We start from the raw sequence: 27,068 nt of genomic DNA on the forward strand, positions 1-27,068 counted from the left end.
CTGTACCTCGTATCCCAATCCTGACTCAGGTCCCAAGTAGACAAATCCTGTTCTAGCTAAAACATGCGAAGAAGGTAATCCTTCCCTATCCGTAGGCCATTTCTGAAACGTGTCCAATCGACGGGCACAATCACAATAGTCAGGTAAGAAGACTGGAAAATGGTAGGGTTTGAACTTGGAGTTCTCATCGGGTTTCTCACTCGATTCTTGCTGTGGCGAAGTCATCCTTCTAGCGGGTGACTATCCTCTTACAACCAATGTTTTATACCAACGTGTCCATAAGGTAAGGTGAAATGATTGGGAAGTCGAAGTCGCTTCTGGTACACGATTTGATAGACTTTTTCCAAGGGCCGACTGACGATGTGATGAGTGGGTAAACGTGCAATCTTGTTCGGTTGATAGGTGGTCACTTTAAAGTTTCCATCCTCTCCGGATTGCAAGGCTTCTTTCAATACCCCAAAGTTGACCACACAACTGGTACGATAATTCAGAGTCAGTCCTTTCACTTTGCACGTCGTGTGCACTTCTCCTTGTTTGTCCCGGTATTCGTAGCCGTAATTTTTGGGACCGCCACTGACGAAACTTAGAATCTTGTCGTCGGGATGCTCGTCTGTCCAGGCTCCTAAACGGTCTCCTTCGATGTCAGGGTGCTGTTGACTCGGGTGATGGATGTAAATGCAACTGTCCGTGTCAAAGTACAGGACGCGTTCCCCTAACAGTTCTAAAGCTTCGTACAATTTTAAACGAGCATGAGCTGTCACGTAAGCCGCAATGATGACATTTCCAAAAGGGTCGTCTTGTACAAAGTCCAGATCTTCTTCGTAATTGACCAAGATCAAATCCTCGCGAACGACGTCCACGTGTTTCATGTATTTGATTTTGTCGTGAATCATCTGGAAGTAGCGGGAAGGTTCGGTCAAATATTCCGTCTTGGGTAAACACGGTCGTTGTGCCATTTTACCCCACAAGCAATTTGACATCACTTTGGCAAACGATCGCCTGCCTTCGTTTTTCTCGATGTGGTCTAAAGTGATGCCTTCTTGTTCATAGTATTTCTCTTTGAATTGTATTTGGTCTTCGGGAGTGTGACACCAGGACGGATAACCGCTGGCTTCTTGCTTCAGTTTCAAAAAGGTATCCACGTAGTCAGCGAAAATGCCTTTCTGACTGGGATCACCCTTGTGGTATTGCTGTGTCTTGGGAAAGTGGCAAATTTCGTACACTTCTAACAGTTGGTATCCCATGTCCAGAGCTTTGAACAATTCCACGCTGACCCAGGTTCCCGTCAATGCACGTTCTTCCTGGGTGTGCTGACAAGGTTGGTCTTGGTTGCACGTTTCGGCACAAGTACGGCACAATGGAAACATCAGTTTGCCTTGACAATGGTGAGGTAAGACGGGATGGTACAAGTTCGTGGGAGGCAAAACTTTACACTTGATCAAGCCTTCGTATTGTCGAATGTTTTTCAGGTCGATGTGTTCCGTGAACAATTGCGGGTGCCCTACAGGAAAGCGACAATATTTGCACACGTAGGGATACAGCGAACACACGTCCAAGTATTTGATTTCTTCTCCTTTCTCTTCGTTGGCTTGGTACAGCAAACAGGTGGCATTGGTCCTTCCTCCGTACAAACTATCCCTCGGGTTCAGCGGGTCCATGAACTGGTAACTTTCCACGAGGCGTTTAAACTCGGGATCGGTTTTCATACGGTGATCGTACTCGTGTTCCCACATTTCCACCACTTGGTATCCTTCCTGTTCCAACTTTCGGCGCCGCTGACAAGTGTCCTGGTACAAGTCTTCCATGGTTCGTTGTAAAAACTGATTTTTAGTGCTACGATCAGGGTAACAGACTGGAGATCCGTGAAATAAGCAACCGTTAAACTCGTACACGATCTTTGGGTTTTCTAAGTCCAAGCCATCTACCGAATACGTTCCGATGGTCTTTTCACCCCGTCCGTTGCGGGCATGCTGAATCCATTTGTCTTCTTTGTCGCACAAGTAATGTAACCAACGTAGGGCTTTGACCGAGTATTGACGTTCGACATAGTGGGTTGTTTGAGGACTGATGACAGCCACGGTGTTTTCAGGCATGAATCGTTGTCGATACACTAAGGAACACGCTTTGGCAATGGTGCAAGCTTCTTTAAAAGGATCGACCCCTCCGTGTTCCATGAACAGTTCTCGAAATTTTCCACAGCAACGTCGTAAAATGTCCACGTCGGAACGACAATACTTTAGCATTTCTTCCTGAAAGTCGAAAGGGTCCGAGGCGTGAGCGTGGTACCAAGCGTAGAAAGCTTCTCGTTGTTCGGTACGCATGTTGTCGGGGTCGTAATAGTGAGCCTCAGGTAAATGGGGTAGAACGGCGTGTTGATTGGCTTCCGTATTGAAAAAGTGTGGAAAGTACCCTTTAACCATTTCTGTCATCCCAAACGTTTTAGGCATTCGACTCAAAGGCATGGCCAAATAGCTCATCGAATCTTTAAACTGTACTTGTCCCACTTGCATGAAAATGATTTTGGCTCCGTTCAAAGTCACTTTAGGACACTCGATGCCTTGTTCCGTATAGTATCTCAAAAGACACTGTCCATCGTATCCGGAAAAATTGTGAGCCATCACCGTGGCATGACGATGACAATCTCCGTAACGTTCGATGTCCTCTTGGCTCCACGTCTTGTCGATGGGGTCTAAGACCCATTGGGCAAAATCGGCTAACGTGTTCGGCCCCGAAAGATTTTTTCACGTCCTCCAGGAATCTTGCTGCAGTGAGGGCAATGACTGAAAATAGGTTCTTGAATGCACTTCTCGCACGCTCGATGAGCCACGCAGAAATTAGGAATGTGAATGCCAGTCTCTTGCATGCATTCAAATCGAAAAAGATGAAATTGCCTTTCTTCTTGTGACCGTCCTCTTTCTCTGGTGGGGGTTGGTATTTTTGCACGTAGCATTGGTGTTTCAAGTCCACGATGTGGTGACAAATGTGACATTTTTTCTTTCCTCGACATACGTGTGCCTTGGCATTATTGGTACGTATGCCTTGTCCACACGTAGGGCACAATCTCAGGAGTTGACAAGCACATTTCTTCTGTGAACCTTGCGTCTTCAAATGTTGTTGGTAACAGGTAGGGCTGACAAACGTGCGCAGACAAGTTGAACAAGGCACTGGTTCTTCGCTCAGACAGGGTGGAGAGGCCAAACGTCCTGAGCATTTCCATCCACAATGCTTGTGTTGCTCTCGATTATTAATAACCATAATCACATTTCTCACAGTAATAACTGTATCCCAGGAATGCAGTGATACTGGTAATGGTATCGAAATGGTTATCGTGATAATAAACATGAATGTATTTTCCGTCCTTAAAATCTTGGCCTCGAAACAACAGAGGTCCGCGCATTTCTTGAGGGTGCACTTTAAAGGTGTATCGTGGAGCTAGGGCATCTTGCAATTTTTGCATCTCAGGAATGCCACAGGGTGTGTCTTTGGACAGTCCGGCTTGTTGTAACAGGAGTTCTGCTTCGTTTCGTTGTTTGGCTCGATCGGATCGTTGAATAGTTTTCCAGGTTCTTTTCCATTCTACCGTGTCGTTCTTGTTGGCATAGGTTCGTCCCACCACGATGGCCCTGGCTAAACACATCTGGTCTTGAGGGTTGTTAATTCGGACGAGACTTGTTTTGGTGTTGCGAAGGTCGTCCACCAATAACATCTTTTTGCGTCCAGTCCCTTCAGGAGGAGAGACGTGGGTCATGTCCAGTGTGGCTTTTCCATCGGTGATGTCAAACTGGTCATTAGATTGTTGTACGTGTTGAATCTTGTCCATGACTTTGGAAGCGGTCAATTCTGCAGGGGTGCTAAACTCGATCCAAACAGGGGATTTCAAACCGTCGTGTTGTATGGAAAGTCTCAAGCGATCGTCTTCTTTGGGTTGACATTGTCGCTTGAGTGTAGTGAGCAAAGAATCCCACACCCCAGTGATAAACACTTCTGCTTTCTCTAACGGCACTTCAGCCTTGAAATCTTTAAACTTCACTGTGTATTTGTAAGCCGTGGTTCTAAATTTTCTAGAGGAGCGCTTTTCCGTCTCTCGAATGGAATAGTATTTTTCAGGGTTGACTAAGTGTGGTGAACTTGGTTTAGAGGGTTCGGATTCTGATTCACTCATGTCCTCTTCAAAATCACTGGCATGAATTTGTGCTAAGATTTCAGCCCTGGTACGAGGCGATAGATCACGTTTCTGCCTCTTACTTTCTTCTTCTTCTTTCTTCTCGAATGAATAGGATCGTTTCATCTTGAGTGAAAAACGTCAAATGACTCAAGTTTAAACACCATAGACTAATTTATAGTCATGGCAGACCAGCGTATATAAAAGGGTGTGTGTCTTGTCCTTTCACTATTCATTTCACTCTCAAGCTGAGCACAACGATGGAAGAGACTAGCGAAATCGAACGTTTCGTCAGAGCTTTGCGAGGGGTCATTAGAAAATTCTCTTCAGACCAGCCCACGGACTACTCTCCTTCCTTTCGAGATAAAAGTCAAGATACTTGCTATATCTGTCAGAAGAAAGGGCATTGGTCTTCAGAGTGTCCAGACCGTCAAAAAAGAAAAAAAGGGCTAAAAAAGACAAAAGTCAAGATACCTGTTATTATTGTCAAGAAAAAGGACATTGGTCTCCAGATTGCCCCAAAAAGAAACAACAGGAGTCAGAAGAAAAGAGGAATTCTTCAGAAGAAGAGAGGGATTCTTCAGAGGAAGAAAGAAGACAATTCTATTTACAAGAGGCAAATAAACAGGAGAAGAAAAGAAGAATGGAAGAAAATGATGAGAAAGAAGAGGAAAAGACGGTGAAGAAATTCAAAAAACAGAGAGACTAAACAAGGAGAAAGAAGAAGTAAATGAACTTTTAATTAAAGTGTTCTGTTGTGAATTGTGAATTGGATTGTAACAATGGATAAAAGAATAAATTAATTATATAAGGTAAGTGTCTTTGAGTTTTGATTTTAAAATAAGAAGCTGCACTCACGCACTCATATACACGTACTATAGGGGTAAAATGGGTTGTTTTTTGAGTTATTGGCAAATTGAAAGGCTATCTCTTTTCGAGAAATGTGGGTGGCCCTGAAAAGGGCCTTTTTGGTGTAGGGGTGAGTTTAAGCAATCAACTTTAACTGCCTTAAGCCTTTGTCACGGCCAAGGCCTACTTCTGGACTGCGTAATGTTGATGATGATTGGGTTGAAATCACTAAGGGTGGTACGGTAGACTTAGTCACAGGGTTAACGTGTTTAGCTCGGGAAGGTCGTATTCTCTTCGGTCGTAATAAAGAAGTCTGATACATTTGTTTCAGACTTCTTAACTCCGCTAAAATGTCCAACAGTACCGTGACCGTTTGATTTTCACCCTCTTGTTTCTTTGCTGCTACTTCTTCTTGTTGCTGTTGTTTTTTTCTTACCTCTTCTTCTTGCTGCTGCTGCTGCTGTAGGAGAAAAGCTTGTTCCGCTTCCTTTTGTCGTTGTATAAATTTCTCCAATTCTTCTTTCTGTCTCTGTCTAAAATTCTCCACTTGCGGTAATGAAGAAGGTAACGAAGGTTCCGGAACAAATTCTTGCGAGGTAAGAAAATCCACAAAATCCCAATGTACCTCTTCTGAAAGTAAATCCGGGTTCCCTTGGTCAGTCTCCCCTGCTGGTGCACCCCAATGGATCGTTTTCTGAGTTTCCGTCATGTTGAATCACTGTTGCATAGATTGACTGTACACAAGCGCTAGTGAATCTATATAGACCACGTGACGTCACAGACTGCTCTCTTCGGACTGGATGCGGGCTGACTGAATTTTGTAACGCGTGTTCGGATTGGTGAATGAACTCAATCCGTTTCAATCCTTCCTCTACCTATAAATAAGCGCAGATCACTGCATTGATTCACCTGTTCTCGTCGCTTCAAGATGTGGACCACAGTCGAATCATCCACCCTTGTGTCTTCCATGATGTTTAGGACGGACATGCTCATGTATGTCCGGTCCAAGTGGACCGTTGTCGACAAGTCAGACACCAGTCTGTGGATACGAAGAGTGTACGTAGAAAGACAAGGTTGCCTCAAGAGAAAACTGATTTATGGCCCTCGAGTAAGACGCAGCTTGAGGACAAGAAGATGCCGCAGATGCCCTTTATGTTAATGGATACATTAACATTAATGGATACATTAACATAAACCCAAAGGCCCTTTTCAGGGCCACCCATATTTCTCGAAAAGAGAATGACTTTCGATTGCCTACCCGTTTTTTAAAATTTTTTTTTTTATTTTTTTTTTAAAAAAATCCCATGTTCAATTCCCCTTGTCCCTAGATAGACCCACACTTTATTCCCCCATGTTCAATTCCCCTTGTCGCTAGAGTTGCCCACGATTTTTTCTCCCTGTTAAATTCCCCTTGTCGCTAGAGTTGCCCACGACTTTTTCTCCATGATATATTCCCCTTGTCGCTAGATTTGCCCACGATTTTTCTCCATGTTAAATTTCCATTGTCGCTAGATTTGCCCAGGGGTCTCTGTAATGCTAATTCCCATTGTCGCTAGAGTGCCCCACTTAACTACTTATCTTTCATAAACATCATTGTGGGACCTGCTGATCTTGTATAATCATCAGAATATCTTGCCAACCCTATTATTGTTGTAGCAACGTCGACATCTTTCTCAATCGATTCAATATTTTTTCCATCAATCATATACGTGGCGCTATGAAATAATGCCATGATCCCGTTGTTGACAAAACCAACTTTTACTGGATCTAAGTAATTAGTATCATCCGTTTTTATAATTGTACCTTCTACCTCAATAAAAGCCTCAGCGGGTAGAAAATATCTACTTGTGTCATGAACTTGTAGTTCAATTCTTCCACGTTGATCTGGTGTTCATGCGTCATAGGAATAAAATTGATAATCACGTACCGATTCATCCTTAAGGACAGGTGCTTCCATGTCAAATGCTGTGTCGGATATGCGCTTGAACATTTTATTATAATTATTTTCGTCTAACACGTTGATTACCGAGTTCGGAAAATTCCACCTCGGGAAATTCCACTTCCTGATATCAAACTTGAGATATTATTTCCCGATTCACCGAGTCCTTGATCTGCTAACGCTGCTAGTTTTTGATTCGCAGCTTGATTTATTATTTTACTGACATCCGCGGGCATAATATCAGTACTTGGCAATTTTACTGGTTGTCGTTTTCGTCTTATTAATCGTGCTAGTCTATCTTTGATCGCCGAGAACGCCTTACCAGCAACATTGACAATTGCACCAGGAGCTTTTTCACGAACAATATCGGTAGCTTTCATCGATAATTGTTTTGCAATAGGCGCTGCTTTTGGGGCTAACCTTGTAAATAATCCCTGAATGACATCACCAAGTCCATCTCCGTAAATAACCCTATAGATTGGTAATCGTGAGTTTACCGCTCTGACAGATACGGATTTACGATGATTATTGTGTACGATCATCCTATTTTATTTACCATTTATTTAATCGCGGTGACTAATCATCAACGAGCTCATCAATAAGCTCTCGGTAAACGCCAATATCCATGATACCACCTTGAAATAATTGCCGACAAATATCAGCTGCTTCATTGGTTATTTCTGGTGAATTATTCCCGGCACGTTTTCCCCCTATGAGAACTTCTAACCGTGACACGTCATTGAGAATATTACTAGGACAAACAAAATTATTTCCCAAACCACTGCCAGTAGCTCCTTCTTCTGTTGTATCTGTGTCTTTAGATAAGGATCTTCTTGCTCTTTTAAGATACTTCTCTTTAAGTTTCTGCGAAGAAGACTGTTGTTGTTCTATCTGTTGCAGAGGTGGAGAAGACTGTTGTTGCAGAGGTGGAGGAAGTTGCTGCTGGGAGAGTTGTTCTTGTTCTAGTTGTTCCAGTCTCTCTCTATAAAGTCTTTTTACTTCTCTACTAAGACTTTCGTATTCTGGACCTCTAGCCTGTTTTTTGTTGTAATATACGCGATATATCCATTTAATAAAATTATCATCATTTACTTTTTCATGATGGGTTTTTAAAATACCAGATTTATTAAATATACCAAATAATATCATTTCGGGTAATTTTTTTTTCTTCAGTATTCCTAATATCTTCGACAATCCCTTCGTTAAATCTTGCAATCAATCCTGCGTTTACTTCTACTGGTTTGGGTTCAGATGCAAGTTTTTTTCTCACGTCGGCGACTTCAGTACGAAGTTTTCCAATACCTTCAAGTATTTCTTCACCGACAGGTGGAGGTTGAGCTGCAGCTATATCAGTTGGAAGATCTCGTAAAATCCTTTTTGTTTTTTTAGTTCTCGCTGCTATTTTTTCAGTCTGCGCTGCAGTTTGTTCTAATACTGGAAAAATACCCTTTTTCCTCCTATCATCCTCAATATCTCCCCATATGGTTTTTTCAATAGCCGCTGAAGCTTTTTCAGTAGCTGTAGTGACAGGTTTAAATAGTTTTCTTCGTACTCAACCTGTGCTTCTTGCTGCGCTTGTAGATTTTTTCTGAATGAATCTCTAACAGGAAGAAATTGTTTGATTGCTTCTAATCGTTCTCGAGCTATCCTTGCAGTATGAGATTCCGGATGTACCATTTTATTATAACATGATGATTTAATTATAGCAGCAGAGGGGGCAATGACCTCAAGTTGGTTCATTTTTTTTTGTAATAAATTGTAGTTCTCAAGCAAATGTTCAGCTCGAAAGAAGCCTTATTTCGGTTTTTGGACGCTTCCAAAGTCGGTCTGTTTGCCCCCTCTGCTGCTGTTTTTGAACGCTGAATTTTAATGAATCTTCGTATAGATAGTGGACAGTATGAGAAATTAAAATATTGTCTTGTTTTTAATTTAATAATTGACTTCTCTTTCTTCTTCAATTTCTTTAAATTTCATTCCACGTGCTTCAAGGACATAGCGCATTGCTTTGGTACGGACTTTTATTTATTATCACCATTGACTTCCTCGTCCTTCTACGTAACTACATGTAGCTACAAAATCATAAAATAGGTCTATATGGACAGATTATATGTATTTTATTTTAACGTATGTATGATATTAATAACTGTTTAGTAATATTTATATTGCAGATAAAACATGCTCAAGACAGTGCCCACCCGGTTTTACCAGACCCCCCTTCAGCTATAAATGTGTGTAAGTTTGTTCTATATAAGTCTACCAATCGGACTGTCTTATTTTCTGTCTCACTGTTGTTATGCTATCGTGTTTGAAGCGATGTAAACATTTTTAGCTATGTTGTTCATTAACGAGGAATAAGCTATTAAACACAACATGTTACCAAACAGAGCAGGAGAACATTGTTTCATCAGCGTACCTGACAGCAATTACAAAATATAATTCTTTAAACTTTGATCAGCATATGAATCACTAGTTGTTGTTGTTATTGTTGTTGTAGGGTTAAAAGCCATTTTTCAGCACAAGATAGGCTATACATGGCGGCCAGTATTAATGGTGGAGGAAGAACACGGAAAAACCCCGGAAAGAACCACCGACCCACGAGAAGCTACTGGCAAGCTTTCTCACATAACCACATTAGCCGAATCCGAGACTCGAACCGACGCAGAAAGAGGTGAGATGGCAGTGATCCGTAACGGTGAGCGCTTTAGACCACTCGGCCACTCGGGGCCCCCTGAATCACTAGTTAGTAATTTGCGAAAGTTTTGTGCCGCTACATGTATCTTGAATTTCCAAAATTTACGAAATATTCATAACGATAAAATAATATGAATTCTGAATAATTAACTGTTTGATATCATGTTTGCTGCTGCCCCACTGACTTTATATAAGTAACTGCAGAGGACTATAATAAACAACAAAATGAATACTCTTCAAATTTTAGTCTTTATATCTCCATCTGGGGCATATGTTCAGGAGTGGTCTCGGAAGTTACTACTATCATCGTATTCTTCCAAGTATTGCCTAGCTTGCGCTAAGAAATGGAGTTAAACCCAAAATAGTCCGAGTTTCCTCTGACCCTTGTCACCCCATTTTTTTAATATATATTTGGACATTTATGTTGGGGTGTAGGGTTAGAGCGCATTCCCTATCGCCGACTGTATGACCTCTGATGTCATTGAGATTTAGGTTACGACAGTTGCGTAGTCACGTGACTAGGAATACAACTGGCCAGATCCAGGTCAAATGTTAGCAACGATGTACTTTCTTCTCGTGTATCAGCGGATTAAAGACATAACGAATGCTATGATCGCAATTTCCGAGAAAATAAATCATATTCCTATCGATTTCATGCAGGTATATCTCCATGAAAGGTCGTTCAAGTTTGCTGGGCCGGCTAGTAAGCGGCTACCCCATGCCGACACATTGGTTTCGGCGAATTCCAGCTTTTCGATAGGAATTGCGCTCTGACCCTACACCCCAACATAAATGTCCAAATATCAAAAATGAGATGGCAAGGGTCAGAGGATATCTTAACACAAGGTCAAAGTCAGCCGACCAAAATAGGAGCAAGAATATAAATGGTATTCAGCAGATTTAGCCAAATTTCGCTCTTACAAAGTATATATATATATATATATATATATATATATATATATATATATATATATATATATATATATATATATATATATATATATATATATATATATATATATATATATATATATATATATATATATTCTAGACCCAAGGACGTAACCACAGTAACAACACCAAGGAATATGCGGAGATCTCCTTTCACAGTAACCACAGTAACGACACCAGGGAATATACCAACCTCTCCTTTCACAGTTTCTCCAGGTATTCAGTGTGAAGTGAAAATGCAGATTCCATCAATCTTATTTGTACCCTTTGAACCAGTTTTTTTTAAAACAAATAGAATAAATTTTAATGTGCAACATTGATATAATAAAGTATTTGTTTCCCTCCACACACACCCCGCAAAAACCCAATTATGACAGTAAACTGAGCCAGAACAAAGAAATCTGAAGTCAACGGAAATTTTAAGGAACTGAAAATAGTTCGTGGTCGTAGCCATTATTATCATCATCTTCAGAAGTTACAGTATTCATCGTGATCCTCATCATCTGCATTCTCTCTCTCTCTCTCTCTCTCTCTCTCTCTCAGAATGTGATAATGTTAGCAAAGATTTCAAATAAACCTAGTTGTATTTCAAAGCGGTAAAGTGAACCTAAATTGAGTTGCTTTTCTACTATCAACTTTATAGGCAATAGGCCAGAAACACCAAAACCTACTGAAGAAACACTCCAAAATACGACTGGAAACGAAAACTGGAGCCCGCTGTACATAGTCATGGCGGTTCTAGGTAGGTATGATTGTGTATGTGTTAACATCTGTCTGCAAACTGACACATTACCCAGTCTCAATAGTTTTCTTAGTCATCAGCATAATTTAAGTATATTGTCAAATGATTCATGAGACAAAAATTCAACTGATCATCGTAAACTTACAACAAGGGTTATTAATTGCAATTTTGTGCAGAAAATGAATATATATATATATATATATATATATATATATATATATATATATATATATATATATATATATATATATATAAATATAATCATTTTCTATCTTAATATAAATATAATATTATTTCCTCATTCAATATATCTACAGAGATACTTAAAGGAAAGTAATAGGTATGAGAATAAAGAACTTTGAAGCATTGGGCTGGATGTTCACGTGACAGCGTATTATATATATATATATATATATATATATATATATATATATATATATATATATATATATATATATATATATATATATATATATATATATATCTGTTTTACAGCTTGCGTTGCTGTGGTGCTTATCACAGTTATAATTTTAATCATCTGGAACAGAAGTCGACAATGGATTGGTGAGTTGCCTCCATTATCACTGGTACAATCTTCCTTCTGGGGAGTTCTGAACATAATAACAAACCTAAGGTTAAGCTTCTTGTATCCGTCAAACTAATCGCGTTCAAACTAGCCTCTTACGTACCTCCCTGAGCCCCCCTCCCCGCCATACGAAGCTCTGGTAAAGTGCTTCATTGATGGCCTTTACCAATAGTCTTACACCACTAGGCTTTCTCAGGCTCTGCGTAATGAACGCCAAACGATTGGCTGCAAAAAAAGGATGAGTTTCACATTCTGTGCCAGACCGATGTTTCATTTTCACAAAATTCGTAATGGGATTTGATTCACTGATGACATGAGGTGACGGATGTTTTGCGTACACATGGACAGTTTAATCGGTTGATTAAGACAGGCTCCTGCATTATCCTTTCCTTCACAAAACGACATTGAATTATATCATTTAAAACGTTCAGCGAGAGGTCTGGTTGAAGAAATGAAAGAAAAATGACATTTTTTACTCGCTCAGAATTTATCCTGACTTTATGCCAGACTTCTGTTGTAAGCTTGGAAGAATATAATTAAACATTATTTGTAAACGGACACTGATGCAGTAGGCGTTTCTCTAGCAGCCTATCAAACTCTTTCATGATAGCAATGAAGTCACGTCATCTCTTCAGCCAAACAGATCACTCTCCCAAATTTTCGGGTTGAAAGGAAAATTCAGATATTTTAAAAACATATCATTGTTTGACGAAAACCTTACAGAGCCACGCGAGAGGTCCGCTTGAATGAAACAGTTACACAAAATGATGTTTTACAGTAAAATACTTTGTGATTGGTTGATGCCAAATCTCTAGTTGAAACTCAGGCTTACAAGTTTTATACGATCTGCCCTATAGTATTTTATATTCTTCGCCGTGTGGCCATATACATATTTAAATACAAGTGCATGCGTCTGACGTGCATCCAGCAAGAGGATTCTTCCTTAATGATTGGGGATGAGGTAAAATGCGATATTTTGGGCAAGGTTTGCAGTTATCTTTTATATTTATGGCACATGCTATTGTTTAATAGAATAATAGTATTTGGTTTTATAAGCATGTTAACCTTTTGAAGTTCTAAATTTACATAAAAGTTACATAAGTAAAGACATAAACATGACGACAACAAAATTACGCAGACGCCATAAAAGGTACGCCATAAGCTTCTTGTGTTGTACAATCTTCTGAATTTTCTGAATCATTAAGTTTGAACATTTTCATAAGATAGGATAAAATGCCAATTATTCAAGCATGCAGAATCTTGTTTATCCATTAAAAATATTTAGCTGTTGCACGCCGTGAATATTCTGTTGATCGTTGAAATTAATAAAAACCCAGGGTACTCAAAATTAGCAAATCTTTCAACAAATTACGTTGTAAAAGGTGTGAGAGTTATGCTTTTGTATGTATTTTAAACAGACTAAAAACAGATAATTTAAATCTCTGTTGGCATTAACGTCACGAACAATCCTGTTATTAAAGTTTAAAAATACTTGAAAGATGCTAATGAACCATTGTAAACTTTATTTCCATGGAGCTAATAATGCTTCTCCTATATCAAATGAATATAATCTCAGTTTCCATAATCATAGCTTTATGTCATTAGTCATTAAAGAAATTGCTGTTGTTGTTGTTGTTGTGGGGTTTAACGCCATTTTGCAGCACATGATAGGCTATACATGGCGGCCAGTATTAATGGTGGAGGAAGAACCAGAGAAAACCCCGGAAAGAACCACCGACCCACGAGAAGCTACTGGCAAGCTTTCTCACATACCCACATTGGCTGAATCTTAGACTCGAACCGCCGCAGAAAGAGGTGAGATGGCAGTGATCCGTAACGAAGAACGCTTTAGACCACTCGGCCACTCGGGGCCCCTAAAGAAATTGCAAAGTAGTCGGGTTTTTTATGTAACTGTATACATGCTATATACAGCTAGAGTTAACTCTAATATTTGATGAGCCCATATTACTGGGAACGAATACCTAGTAGCCAATCTTTTGCATATCATTTAAGAGTTTATAAAAGTTTAGGTTAAAAATTGTCGTTTTCATGTTTCTTAAATCCTTTGGTAGGTTCTCATCATGCTAAGTTGGTATAAATCATTATGGAGTTAAGGACAATATATTCTACGACTCTCAAATGTTTGACCTGGAGGTCAGGGCAAGAGTTATAGAAAATCTGCGTTAAGGTTATCTTAATATTTTTCATTTGTTTATATTCCAAACCCTCAATCGATTTGATTCATACATGGGATGAATAATAATGAAACTACGGTGAATCATTTAATGGCATGTTCATTCATCCTTTAGATTAGTGGTTCCAAAAGTGGGCAGTACCGCCCCCTGGTGAGCGGTGGGATTACCGAGAGGGTGGGCGCTAATAGGCAAGGGGGATGAGCTGCTTTACGGGGTAATTAAGAATGGCCGAAGATAAGTTTATGGAACCAAAGGGGTGGTAGCCCGAACAATTTCGGGAACCACTGTTTTAGATACTGTGAGTAAGATCACATATTTTACAGCGACGTTTTTACATAGAGCCTCAGATGTATACCGTGGATGTCTTGTTTAAAGGTGATGAATCATAAATCAAGATCCCACAATGATTATCACGATATTATTTAAGTTGACAATGATTATCACGATATTATTCAAGTTGATTATGATAAAATGATAAAACACCGATTGACATATTCCTCATGTTAGAGGTACTGCACTTGCCTTATTACAGCATATACTACAATACACTTGTTTATTAACTGCGTGAACTCAACGTTTGATTGACATGTGTATTTTATTCTTTCCTCGACTCGAAACATATATTGGTCTGTATACTTCTTGTTAATCCTTATCAAGATCAAACGGCAGTGCTTCCTTTTTTATTAGATACGGCAGTACCCATTCCATCCCATCAAGCCTGTTGATAATAATGCCAAAGTCACACCGAACCCTTCATATCTGAAAAAAGTATTACGTAAGAACAATGGTCATGTGTAATGTAGTCTTGCAGTTAATTAATTGGAATTCCTTGTAGGTTATCGTTACATGAAACTAAACAGTAACACACTGACATAATTTGTTATTTAACATTTGCTTTTTGCCAAACGACTATTGTTGCTATTTAAATTCATAATCTCATATCATATCATATCATATCCCATCATACCACATCAACTCATATCATATCAAGTCATATTATATCATATTACATATAATACCACAGCTTATTGTCAAAAATGACTTTCTGACATCACATAAGGCAACGAAAGTGTCACGTGCCTTCTACGGTATTATTTGTAATATCAGAGAAGGTGGACAATTAAAATTTGAATAGCTCCGAGCCCCCAGTCTGCAATGCCGACGGTCTAGGTGTATAAATAACTCATGGTGAAAGGTAAAACAATTTAATGAAATATATCAAAGGTATTCAATAATTTAATCGACAATTTTCTCAATCGCGATTTTTTTCGAACAAATACAATCAGCAACCTATTCACAGTGCCAATTACTATTTCACCTTATGAAATGAAAGGTCTTAAGTGAGAGTATTTCCTTTCAGTGTTGTCTCTGTTATTTATGTGTCAGTCATTGTCCGCCTCTTGTTTCTCTTTGGTACTTCCGGTACCCCTGACTACGTGCTCTCCTGGCACTTCCGAATCCTCCTTTAGACACTTCCGGTACTCTCTATTACGTGCTCCTTCCGGCTGCTGAAAGCCATTTCACTACTCTTTTTTTTGTGAATGTATTAAGTCATCCTACCACAGAGGTAAAAGCATACAATGGTACCCTCTCCAATCCATCTGCTTTTCCGTCTGCCCATCACATACTGAATAAGGTTTGCGTTTAGGACATGGCAGGCATTGTGTTGGACACCAGTGTTCAGTTGAATAATTTCTGTGATAAATTGAATCTTTCAAGAGTGTTTATTTCAAAACAAAACTTTATGAAGATAATTAAATAATGTATATTATAGAATATTAATTTAATATTATCTTTTTATTGACCATCCCATAATATTTTAATGCAGTTAGTAGTCTAGATATACATGTAAATTAGAAGAAAAAGTTTTCTCCTTCATTATTCATATCGCCAGTATTACGCGTGTATTATGAAAAACAAATGTTGCTCCATAGACAAATCTTGTATCCCAAAGTACAAACAAATAACTTGTACACTATTTTACATATAATATCAAAGCTGGAAAAGTTAATATTTTTATTCACATAATAGATAGTTCATAAATGTTTTGGAAAAATCTGGAATTTTTGCTTTGTTTTCTATACATTATTCTGAGTAAGGAACAGAAAACTGTATTTCCCAAGCATAATTTTCACTTCGTCAATAGCTGCGTGATAGTGTACTTTCCCACCCCCTGAAGTGCACGAACATGCCTAAGGAAACTTAATAGGGGGGAAGTATTTTTATGTCATGTTTGATAGAAGAATAACACAATTGACTTAGTGCATGTGTTCTGTATTTCAGGTCAGCATCAACGGGTTATCCAAATAGACACGCAGTGAGATCTGAAGTACTTATTCTGGGCCTTGACAGTGCAGAAAAATGGCTTGTCTAGCAGCTCATTGAATACCAAGAAGAAGAAGACTCAAAATAATTAATATTGCTAATTGTTTGCAGTTCCTTGAAAGAAATAATATGTGTTTGTAATATTTTAAACCTATTTATTTCACATTTATTGTGCAGCAAGTTCTTTCACCTTACTCAGACACGATCTCAGTTGCACATATGTTGTAATATGTTGTGCCAAAATATATTGTTTGTAGACGATTGTAACTAAAACCTAATATTTGTATCCACTGTACTTTTTTGCATTTTTATCAATTTTTGTTGTTGTTTTGGCAGTCAGAAACACGTTTATACAACTTTTAGATGGACAATCCACGCCATTATTTCGTTAGTTGAGGCTGATTGTACATCTAAATGTCAAAATTCCTTGTTTATGGGCTGTAAAAAAAGTTTCCATTATGAAATACATTGTTTGTTGCGGTTACTAAGATCTATAAGAAAGAAGAAACGCTGAGCGAAAAATTTCACTAGTAAACATCAGATTCTGGTTTTATATTACTTTTCATCTTCTTCAAACATGCCCGAAAAATTTATGTGTAATTTGACCTTCCAAACGTTGACTGAAGAATATTAAATTATAGTGCATTGGGTTCTTTTAGAATTTGATTTGGATGGAAACCATTTCTATCTTCAACACTGAAGAGCAGCTTTTTATAATAATCCTTTCCTGCATGAAGCTGCTACTTGCTTGACTTACTTTCAGACAAAGCAAGTATCTCTTTTAGGAGACATTTCTTCAGTTTTTGACATTTTCTACTTGGATTCAGTTCACTTGAAAGGACTCCACATTAATTTGTTTCCCAAACTTTACATTGTACAAATCTTTGATGCACTGGTTTACACAATTTGTATCTCTATCGGTCTGTATGTCTTTGTTCATTCTGTTCATTCTGTATGTATCTTTATTTTTTTATCTCTTCATTTACAGATTCAAAATAAATATATTTACCAATTCTGTGTTTCATTTGTGCTTCATTTACATGTCATTGGAATTAATTCTTAATTTTAGTTGCTTTCTATTTGCTTTTCAGACTCAGAGCTGCATTCTGATTAATATTAATTTTTGGAGTGCATTTACCAAAGCTGGTATTTCCCATTTGTGATAGTATTAATGGCGGGAACTATTGCTTTCATATCTTGTTGATTTAAAAGTATACTTTAGTGAAATAGAAAATGCATAAAATTCAAATAGCATTGTAACTTACAATAAACAAATATAAAGGCTTTTCAAAAGATAACCAAACAATTGTAACTAGTCAGTTTATTGTTGGACATGTGCCTTCCTAGCCAAGTGCAATTTTTCAGTTATGAGATTTACACAGCATCGTTTTCACTATTACCCACTTCCAGATACTTATTTCTCTTTAGAATTGTATTGAAATAATTTGAAACTTTTTGGGTCGTTGTATCCTTTCAGTTTTATTTAGTGGCGTACCATGCTTTTTTCCTTGTAATTTTGAATTTTATTAAATGTCGTGAAGTGTTCTTTTCATTCTCTATTGATTTTAATTTTAAAAATGTTTTGCAGTGTACTTTTCATTGTATTTCTTTTGGTTGCATTATACTGAGTATTTTGCTGTTTTCTCATTGTATTTTTGATTTTCACTAAATGTTTGGCAATGTTTTGGTGTTTGTTTTCATTGTATATTTTGAATTTTACCGACTGATTCAACAATGTTATTATCATTGTGCTTTTTATCTTTAACCTTTTAACTTCCTTTATGAATGGAATATTTTTCCCTCTATCGAGCCTCGAGGACTTGGCTCAAAAGAATCGGACGGTATTATTAGGACAGAATTTTGAGTAAAAATAATAAGATTGAAATTTTCTCTAAATTGTATTCAAAGTAATGTTTCATTCAATTATATTGAAAGCGATTTTCCACTAAGATATATTGAGATTAATCTATTTGTGTAATACACCTGTATGCTATCTTATTTTAAATTCTTTTCACAATAATTTCTTCTACTACTTTTGACGTCATATATACAGTCATACTTCCTGAGTACCTGTATTATCTTCTTTATTTTATCAAACGTTTCTGAATTACCCCAAGTTTCACAAAAAGAGCTGATGTAAAATCTTGTTGTTGTTGTAGGGTTTAACGCCATTTTTCAGCACACGATAGGCTATACATGGCGGCCAGTATTAATGGTGGAGGAAGAACCCGGGAAATCCCCGAAAGAACCACCGACCCTCGAGAAGCAACTGGCAAGCTTTCTCGCATCAAATCTTGTGGTACACGAGTGAAGTTAGTTTCAGATTCACGGTTGCAAACACATACACGTATTTTTATTTTCTCATTTTGAGCGTAAGGTTCTGGGCCGCATTTCTGTTTATGTATGGCTCTTTGTGGCGTCTTTGTCCGTGGGCTCTGCGTTGTCATCGCGCAGTTTGTGGTAAATATCGTCAAGTGCACCAACACGTGCTTGCTTAGACCGTGTGTAAATTCTCTGTATTGTTTTCGCCAGATTCTTGTCATATTTGCGAATAGTTTTACAGTTTACCGATTGTTTTATCGCAATGTAACAATATTCCGTCGATGAACAGTTTATTGAATGAAAGTTATGAAAGTTGGGTTGATGCTTCTAGCTTTTATTACGAATCTTACTAACGTCTTCCTGTCGTTTCTCTCGTTTTGTGTGTAGTCTTCAGTGATAGTGTATAGATTTTTTTGTGGATTTTTACTTAAGCCTTTTCCAAATATTTGACTGCATCCTTTTGGTTGTCTTTATAGTTCGTAAATTTGTCGATTGTCCGTCTTGGCTTGGCATCACTTTCAAGACAAAGTGCATGATCTATCTGTAATCAATCAGTGTTCATTTCAAGGTTGTCCCGCATCTATGTTTTGATTTTCTCCTCGCACTGTTCTCAGGTTTCCTGGTCCATAGGATATTAAGCTTTTTTTTTCTCTCCGTGGAGCCGAGATTTTTAATGGTCACATTGTATTAAAATTGGTTTACAAAGTCTCAAAATCGTCCCGCATGAGTTCATGTTCTTTATTTGACTAAATATATTGTCAGCCTTTCTGTACAAGCTTGAATGGTTATTTTTGAGTGATATGAACTATTGCTGTATACCAGTAAAACAACCATAATTTCTTCTGCTTGATCAAAAACATCCCTATCAGTATCTAATATTAATGGCTACTGCTAATGCGAATAGGCCTAACAGGGTGGGTGGATGTGGTATAGCTAAATATCAAGCACATTTCATAATAAGTGAAAAATGATAAATTGTTAACTTAATATTTTTATGCACTTTCTGTTTTAGGGACAATGTTTATACGAGTTGAAACTTTAAATTGAATTTTACTCGTAATATATTACGGCATCGAGATAATATCGAGTTGTTGGATTGTAGTTATTGTGCTCAGTGAAGACTAAGCAAGAGGCAACGTGCGTTACCTTTTTAATATACAATAGGTCTTGCGTACAATGCAGGTGGCAAACATCACGATGTATTGTAATAGGGTCTACCATATCGGTCTTCTTCCAGTCCAATGACTGGCAATCCGTCATATTACACGTATACCTCTAACATGATGTATATCCAAATTCCCAAACTGAAAGTACAGTTTTGATAGATACTAAAAATAGCGAAGAAATCCCTAAACATTCCTGAAATAAATACTACGAAATGAGTTATTCGCTTTTTTTTTCTTCTCTCGAATTTTATATATTCCCGTATCACCAGTCCTTGATTCTTAATATCCATCTAAATAAACCTTATATGTATACATAAATAGAACATATATATTGACTTTCCTTGTAAATATGAGAACTCTTGTACATGTGGTATGCGTTTCCGTTAATGTTTGAGAAGGCACTATCCGCAAAACAAGAGTATGATTCAATTTAAGAAAAGGGCACAGTTTAGCAAAATTACAGACTGATCAGGTAAGATATATCCCGTACCCACCTGTTCTAAATTGTGCATTACCAAAAGTTCTTAAACTATCCGTATTTACAGAAAACGTCGCTTGAGAGAGTTCTATGTTTGTTATTTGTTTTCGCACTTTGAGTGTTCGGCCTAGCTTTGGTTTGATACCCGCCATTATGAGAAGAAGACGCGGCTGATTAGAGTCCAAATGTGCAACGTACATGACTCACAAAATCTTATAAAATTTGCACGCTCACTTTCGTCATGTCCGGTTGCTTGAAACAGCACATCTTACATTTCCAAACTTCAATGGAATATCCTACTTTCAGACAAAGATTTTGCCAATTTTTCTCAGCAGTGAAAAGCATGACTTACACTTACACTAGGCAGGTGGCGCTCTGATGAGTCTGTCTTGTCGCGACCCAAAAGCGTATGTCTGATTATAGGATGGTAATGAACCATTTGCGGTAAGAACTGACCCAACGTCAACGTCTTTTACATATGAATTCGTTTTCGACGCCCATTAAGTGTATACATAGTTATGTAGTGGGTATTTCAACAGTTTCTATGTTGTAACCAAGGGAACACAACTCTTTGTCCACAAGGAACAAACCAAGGGTATGATTCGAACCACTTATCTGACACGTGTTGATATTGGTTCGTTTATAAACGTGTTGACTTTTGGTACGTTGATAACACACCAGTTCTCAGATAAGTTGGATTCACAATTTGGGAGTTACCCTATCCAACCCTAGCCCGACCCCCAGCGGTTGAATAAAAAAATATAGAACCGATCTTCAGAGTACCCACATTCATGCAGTCATATTCCAAGGTTAGAAGTCTCTACGAGTGATACCGCAAACTTACGTAGGCACGCACGGACGGGCGTACTTGCATAATCCCTATCTTTTCTCATAACATCGCTGGGATGACCTTTCTCTTAAATATTCCGCTCCATTCTCACAAATAAAGTCATAATCTGTACCCAGATGGATCCCATGGGTTTTAAATTAATCTCTCGATAGATCTACTCACTACAAATACTCAATACGCTTGTCTTAATACCGATATAGAGCGACGATAATCATAATCTTACTCGTGCATTAAACACTCTTATTGTCACCATTTTACCTGCATGCACATAAACATATACCTATTTTATTTAAAGTTTTAAATGCATTACATAAGAAGGAACGTTTGCTCGTTGTTTCTTTTATATTTAATCTATGCCGATTCTTCCGATCATTTCCAGTTACATAATCATTTAAAAAGTATCTTATTACACAAGTTCATTATATTACATGGAGGAATTTGTTATCGTCAACAAAAGAGACTCGAGTATTATATTGCCAAGGACTGAAGTCATTATATATATAACACCGATTGAGTACCGTCATTTAAGGTGATGTGTGCTTCGTCGTGAGGGGATATTGGCTCGTGTGTGCAGGCAAGACAATGGGTTCCGTTCACCCGCGGACCTGGGTTCAAATCTCCGTAGAGTTCGAATTAAAAATTCTCTAACTTGTATGATAGTATTATTTGTATTACATATATAATACATTGTGACGACAGCCCTATACTTATTTGTTGTACATATATAATACATTGTGACGACAGGCCCTATAATTATTTGTATTACATATATAATACATTGTGACGACAGGCCTATACTTATTTGTATTAAATATATAATACATTGTGACGACAGGCCTATACTTATTTGTATTAAATATATAATACACTGTGACGACAGGCCTATAATTATTTGTATTAAATATATAATACATTGTGACGATAGTCCTATACTTATTTGTATTAAATATATAATACATTGTGACGACAGTCCTATACTTATTTGCATTAAATATATAATACATTGTGACGACAGGCCTATAATTATTTGTATTAAATATATAATACATTGTGACGACAGGCCTATAATTATTTGTATTAAAAATATAATACATTGTGACGACAGGCCTATACTTATTTGTATTAAATATATAATACATTGTGACGACAGGCCTATACCTATTTGTATTAAATATATAATACATTGTGACGACAGGCCTATAATTATTTGTATTAAATATATAATACATTGTGACGACAGCCCTATAATTATTTGTATTGATTTATGACTGCGGAATATATCTCACTAATCTCAGAATAGGTATTGCAATTTTAGGATTATCAGGCTTTCTAAGGTAAATTACTCACACAGCCCGTTTTAAAAAATATATATTTATGACTTTTTTAAATGTTGCATTTTGATGTATATTCGCGATTTTTAAAAATGTTACATTTTGATATATATTCACGATTTTTTTAATGTTACATTTTGATATGTATTCACGATTTTAAAAAAAATGTTACATTTTGATATATATTCACGATTTTTAAAACCTATCTTGATATGTATCTTATATTTGTTGTTTGGTATACAGTCAAAAGCCGTGTGGGAGTGGTATACAAATTTGTATAGACCGACAAAACAAGATATACCATAAACTACCGCTCACATTCTCCTTTCATATAAATCATTTCGTTATTACCTTTCGTATTCTCTTGCATGGTAAGTAATTCAGAACGTTTTTTTTAAAAAAAAGTCTATGTTGTCTTTGTTTTATATATAAAAGTCCACCTCAGTGAAAAGTTATTTTTAAATTGCTGGGTATTTTTAGACTGTTGGGAAATCAAGTCTACTACAGTTATAGCTTTGTACTGCTGATTTTTGTTCCACCAGTCCCAGTATATTGTACAGAAAAAATATATAATAATGTCGTCGAGATTTCAGTGTGTTTGGCAGTAAGATGTAATTTATACCTATGAACATAGTAACCCGGATGTATCAGAGGACTCTGAACTTTACTAACTATAAAGGAAGATAACTTTGTTTTTGACAACCATAATTTCGTATGCAGCATTGTTTCCAATTTTTTATTTTTACTATTGTTTCATTAAATACGATTATTCACTCGTTGAAACACCACCTGTTCATACATAAATGATCATAAGTTAAGCATGGTACACTGATGTATGTATGTATGTATGTATGTATGTATGTATGTATGTATGTACGTACGTACGTATGTATGTATGTGTGTGTGTGTGTGTGTGTGTGTGTGTGTGTGTGTTCTTCAAATATTAGATTCATTAACTGTGTTAATATTTGTAGTAGACTTCATATGATTGGCATATACATTTAGACAGGTCGTTTACACACATGTGCTATTTGTCTCCAGGATCATTTGCCACCCTAGTTCAAATTTAACCGTCGCCGAAACTAAGTGCAGTACGTTTTGGTGTGCAGATGACAGCTGTTTGGTCCAGATGCAAGTCGCAGCAATATGAAAAGCGAATGTCAATTAATCAGAAAAAAATGCAAAATATCTGAACACAAAAAGTCTGAAAGAAAGGAAATGCCACAACAGATGGCATATGTCACTACAAATCCGGTTTTGACATGGACTCGGACTGGTCTGAACAGTTCCTACCATTAGCATCCAGATCTGTGACGGAATTTCACGTTGCCAATGTAGACAGACGTCATGGTGTAATCCCTTACATAAAGAACAGATGTATCTATTACCAAGTTAGCCTTTTATAATTATATCTCACAAAAGTAATGACTTTTATCTCCAACATCATTATATTAGTTGGAAAAGTAAGGTTTGGGTATATGTATGCTATACAGATGACCAACAGGCACTATGGTCTAGTAGTTTCACTATGGTGATAATATGCTTGCAATCATTAAAGGTAATTTTGAAGATAAAGTTGATACTATTTATTAACTATAATATTATAAGATTATTGGTTAGATAGAGGATAAGAATAACAATTAAAATATTGGAATTGACTTTTCTTTTGCCTTCTTCTTTTAATAACCAATTTCTACTTCGTCTTGATCACTTTTATTTAGTAAATTTTAAAATATTTAAATGCCCAAAAATTAATACAAATATAAATGACAAATGAATTGCAAAACAGTTTCATACAAATCACTAGTTCCTTCAAAGTATACCAAATACGATTTATTGGCATATTAAGAGATAGATCGAGAGATCAAGATCGGGTCATTCCGGCAGGTAGCATAACAGACAAGAGACTAACGCCGGCGGGGTAGTAAATGACATTAATTGAAACGGATAAAACTGGCAACACATATATGTGTTTACAAATTGTTCAAAATGCTGGTATGAATAGAACACATTTTGTTGCCAGTGAAAGCAGTATCTAAATCGATCTTGATATTAAAACTGTGCAAATTGTATTAAATCTTGTCTCTGAATCCTTTATAGTGTATTCAAACAAAAATTGTCAGTCTTCACTTGCTGATTTGCAGGAGCAAGTGACATTGTCGACATTATCATCACCATCTTTTTCATCATCGTATTTCTAGTGATCGATATTAATAAATTGGAATCAACGAGCGTGGTACCTTTTATCTATATCTATAATATCTTTACTGTAGACAAAATATGTACAGGAATGTATCCACCTGGTCAGACGAGGGATGACTTTAGCGTCGACTGTGTGTAAGTTTGCTTTTCATATGTTCCTCAAACATTCTGGCATTTGAGTGTAATTACAATTGCTGGAATTGATTTGGATTATCACTTGATTAAGAGAAAACCCTACCTAAAAACACCCGTTACCTAACGCTCGCAAGTAATGCGAGTTATATAACGAACATACAATATTACATATTTTATTAGTTATTGGTATCCCCTGTCTTTATTATCAAGAAGTAAACCGTAATAATTTTGTAGGGTTAATATGAGAGGGGATTTTTCAGACTTCAAGAAAATAAGACTCAAAATCGAATATTATGATTTAGCGTATTAACTGCATGGTATAATGATTGTTGCGGCTTATTTGAATTTATGTCATTAATTAAATGGTACTTCTATTTTCAATTTACATTTTTCACATTTTAATGTTCGTATCAACGCTTTGGCCATTGCTAATGTAGATTAACCATAAGAAACTACCAATGAAATTTTATTCTGTTCTTAGTATATACATTACGTTATATTAATTGATAATATGTGGGAAAACATTTAATTTACGGGCAGTAGATTTTTTTAATACATTTTGTTAGTTGCTATAACTAATATATCACTACAGCTTACCACGCCTAACATATCTCATAAACGTTTTGAAAGAACCTCTTCGAATGTACAAAGAGCAGAGCACGTGCACAAAGGTCTTCCCAGCATAGTGGTCATTGCTTACTGATAATGACTCAGTAACGTCAACATTACAACTACACGCTAAAAGGGGTCAATTCAACCATAAATGTCAATATTTTAGAAACTAAAAAGACACCACACAAAAAAAACCCCACTCCCCAACATATTGTTTTTGTTCTCGCGCTAGCTGCAGTTGATCAAATAATTGTACCTATATAAGGACTATTTGTAATGCACAATTCGGTATAGGTGGATGGGGGATGGTACTCTGATTGTGAGGAAATGGCTTAAAGTTATGGTAATAGTGATGTCCCATTCTTTCAATTAAGTATCGTGCACCATTTTGGCAGTGAGTGTGTGAAGGAATAACTCATAATTAAAATATCCATACTTTTCTGTCACAGAATTGTATGCAGTGTGCATCAGTAAGAAGTCTGTACAAAGTAAAAATGGAATGTCATCAACACTCATGAATAGTCCGTTTAGTAGCAAGGAGAACTGAATTTTTTCATAAAACATGGATCCATTGAACATAAGCTGTTTCTCTGCACATATTGTTTGCAAATAGAATGCGTATTTATCAATCCTGAACAACCTTGACTAGTTCCTAAAAATAAATAGGAAGACATGTAATGACCATAAGCAACACATTTTTTAATGACGACAATAACATATTTAATCAGTAATAATAAAAATAAAGACAAAATTGTTAGTCCTATACATATGATGATACCCAACATGAAGAGTGTTGAATATTTTCATATTCTCTGTTCACATGTTCTATTGTGCATGCTGAGCACCTATTTATCTATTCTACCATTAATTAGTAATTTAGTTTTCTACACTTTATTAACATTATAACTCTTGAATTTAAACATCCAACCACTATTTTGGTATCCTTGTAATGGATTCAAGGCAAAGTGGACAGAATGGTAGACTTTGGTCTAATAGTTCCCCTTGATGTAGACCACCAGCCACATTCATCCGCATTATTGTATCCTGCTTTCTAAAGCACATCATGTCCTTGAAAATGACTACACTGTACAACGATTTCAACTAATTTAACCAGTATTTAAACGTCACACTCAAAACAACAACAACGAAACTTTAAACCAAAAACAAGTTATCACAAATACTGTCAAAAATGTCAGCTTAAATACCACAAATATGTATACCGCAGACATGTAGCATGATGTCCCACACAGTCACATTATCCTGACACCAGGACAACCAGTCCTAGCAATAACTCATAATGCTGAGCGCCAAACGAGGCAGCTATTAGTACCATTTATATGTCTTTGGTATAACCAGGTCGAGTTTCGAATCCGCGACCTCCAGCATCCGGGGCGGATGCTCTAACCACTAGACCGCCGGTATGTACTCATACTTACAGGTAGACATATAATGTTTATTAAAGATTACCTGTTAATGGCGAGTACTTTATATCATCTTTAGAAAGGTATCAAGAACGTAATACTGATGATACC

At 37.0% G+C, this 27,068-nt stretch overlaps 1 protein-coding gene across 3 annotated transcripts in view; it reads left to right on the forward strand.

Moving 5' to 3' along the window:
- The window catches only part of LOC149793378 (uncharacterized), a 54,200-nt gene extending 36,747 nt beyond the window's left edge, over positions 1-17,453 (forward strand). The window contains exons 4-9 of one of the 3 annotated variants that reach the window (XR_016422767.1): positions 9,119-9,182; positions 10,693-10,808; positions 11,236-11,334; positions 11,830-11,898; positions 14,230-14,329; positions 16,399-17,453. Coding sequence is in view for 2 of the 3 variants with exons in the window: in XM_089967354.1 (XP_089823480.1) it covers positions 9,119-9,182; positions 10,693-10,808; positions 11,236-11,334; positions 11,830-11,898; positions 16,399-16,436 (386 nt within the window). In the remaining variant the exon portion in view is untranslated. The remainder of the gene's footprint in view (positions 1-9,118; positions 9,183-10,692; positions 10,809-11,235; positions 11,335-11,829; positions 11,899-14,229; positions 14,330-16,398) is intronic. The other 2 variants (XM_089967354.1, XM_089967355.1) reach the window with 2 other exon arrangements.
- Positions 17,454-27,068: the final 9,615 nt, after the last annotated feature.

This window comes from Sinohyriopsis cumingii, chromosome 8 (genome assembly GCF_028554795.1).
Source record: "Sinohyriopsis cumingii isolate HCF-2022 chromosome 8, ASM2855479v2, whole genome shotgun sequence".
NCBI classification, from domain to species: domain Eukaryota; kingdom Metazoa; phylum Mollusca; class Bivalvia; order Unionida; family Unionidae; genus Sinohyriopsis; species Sinohyriopsis cumingii.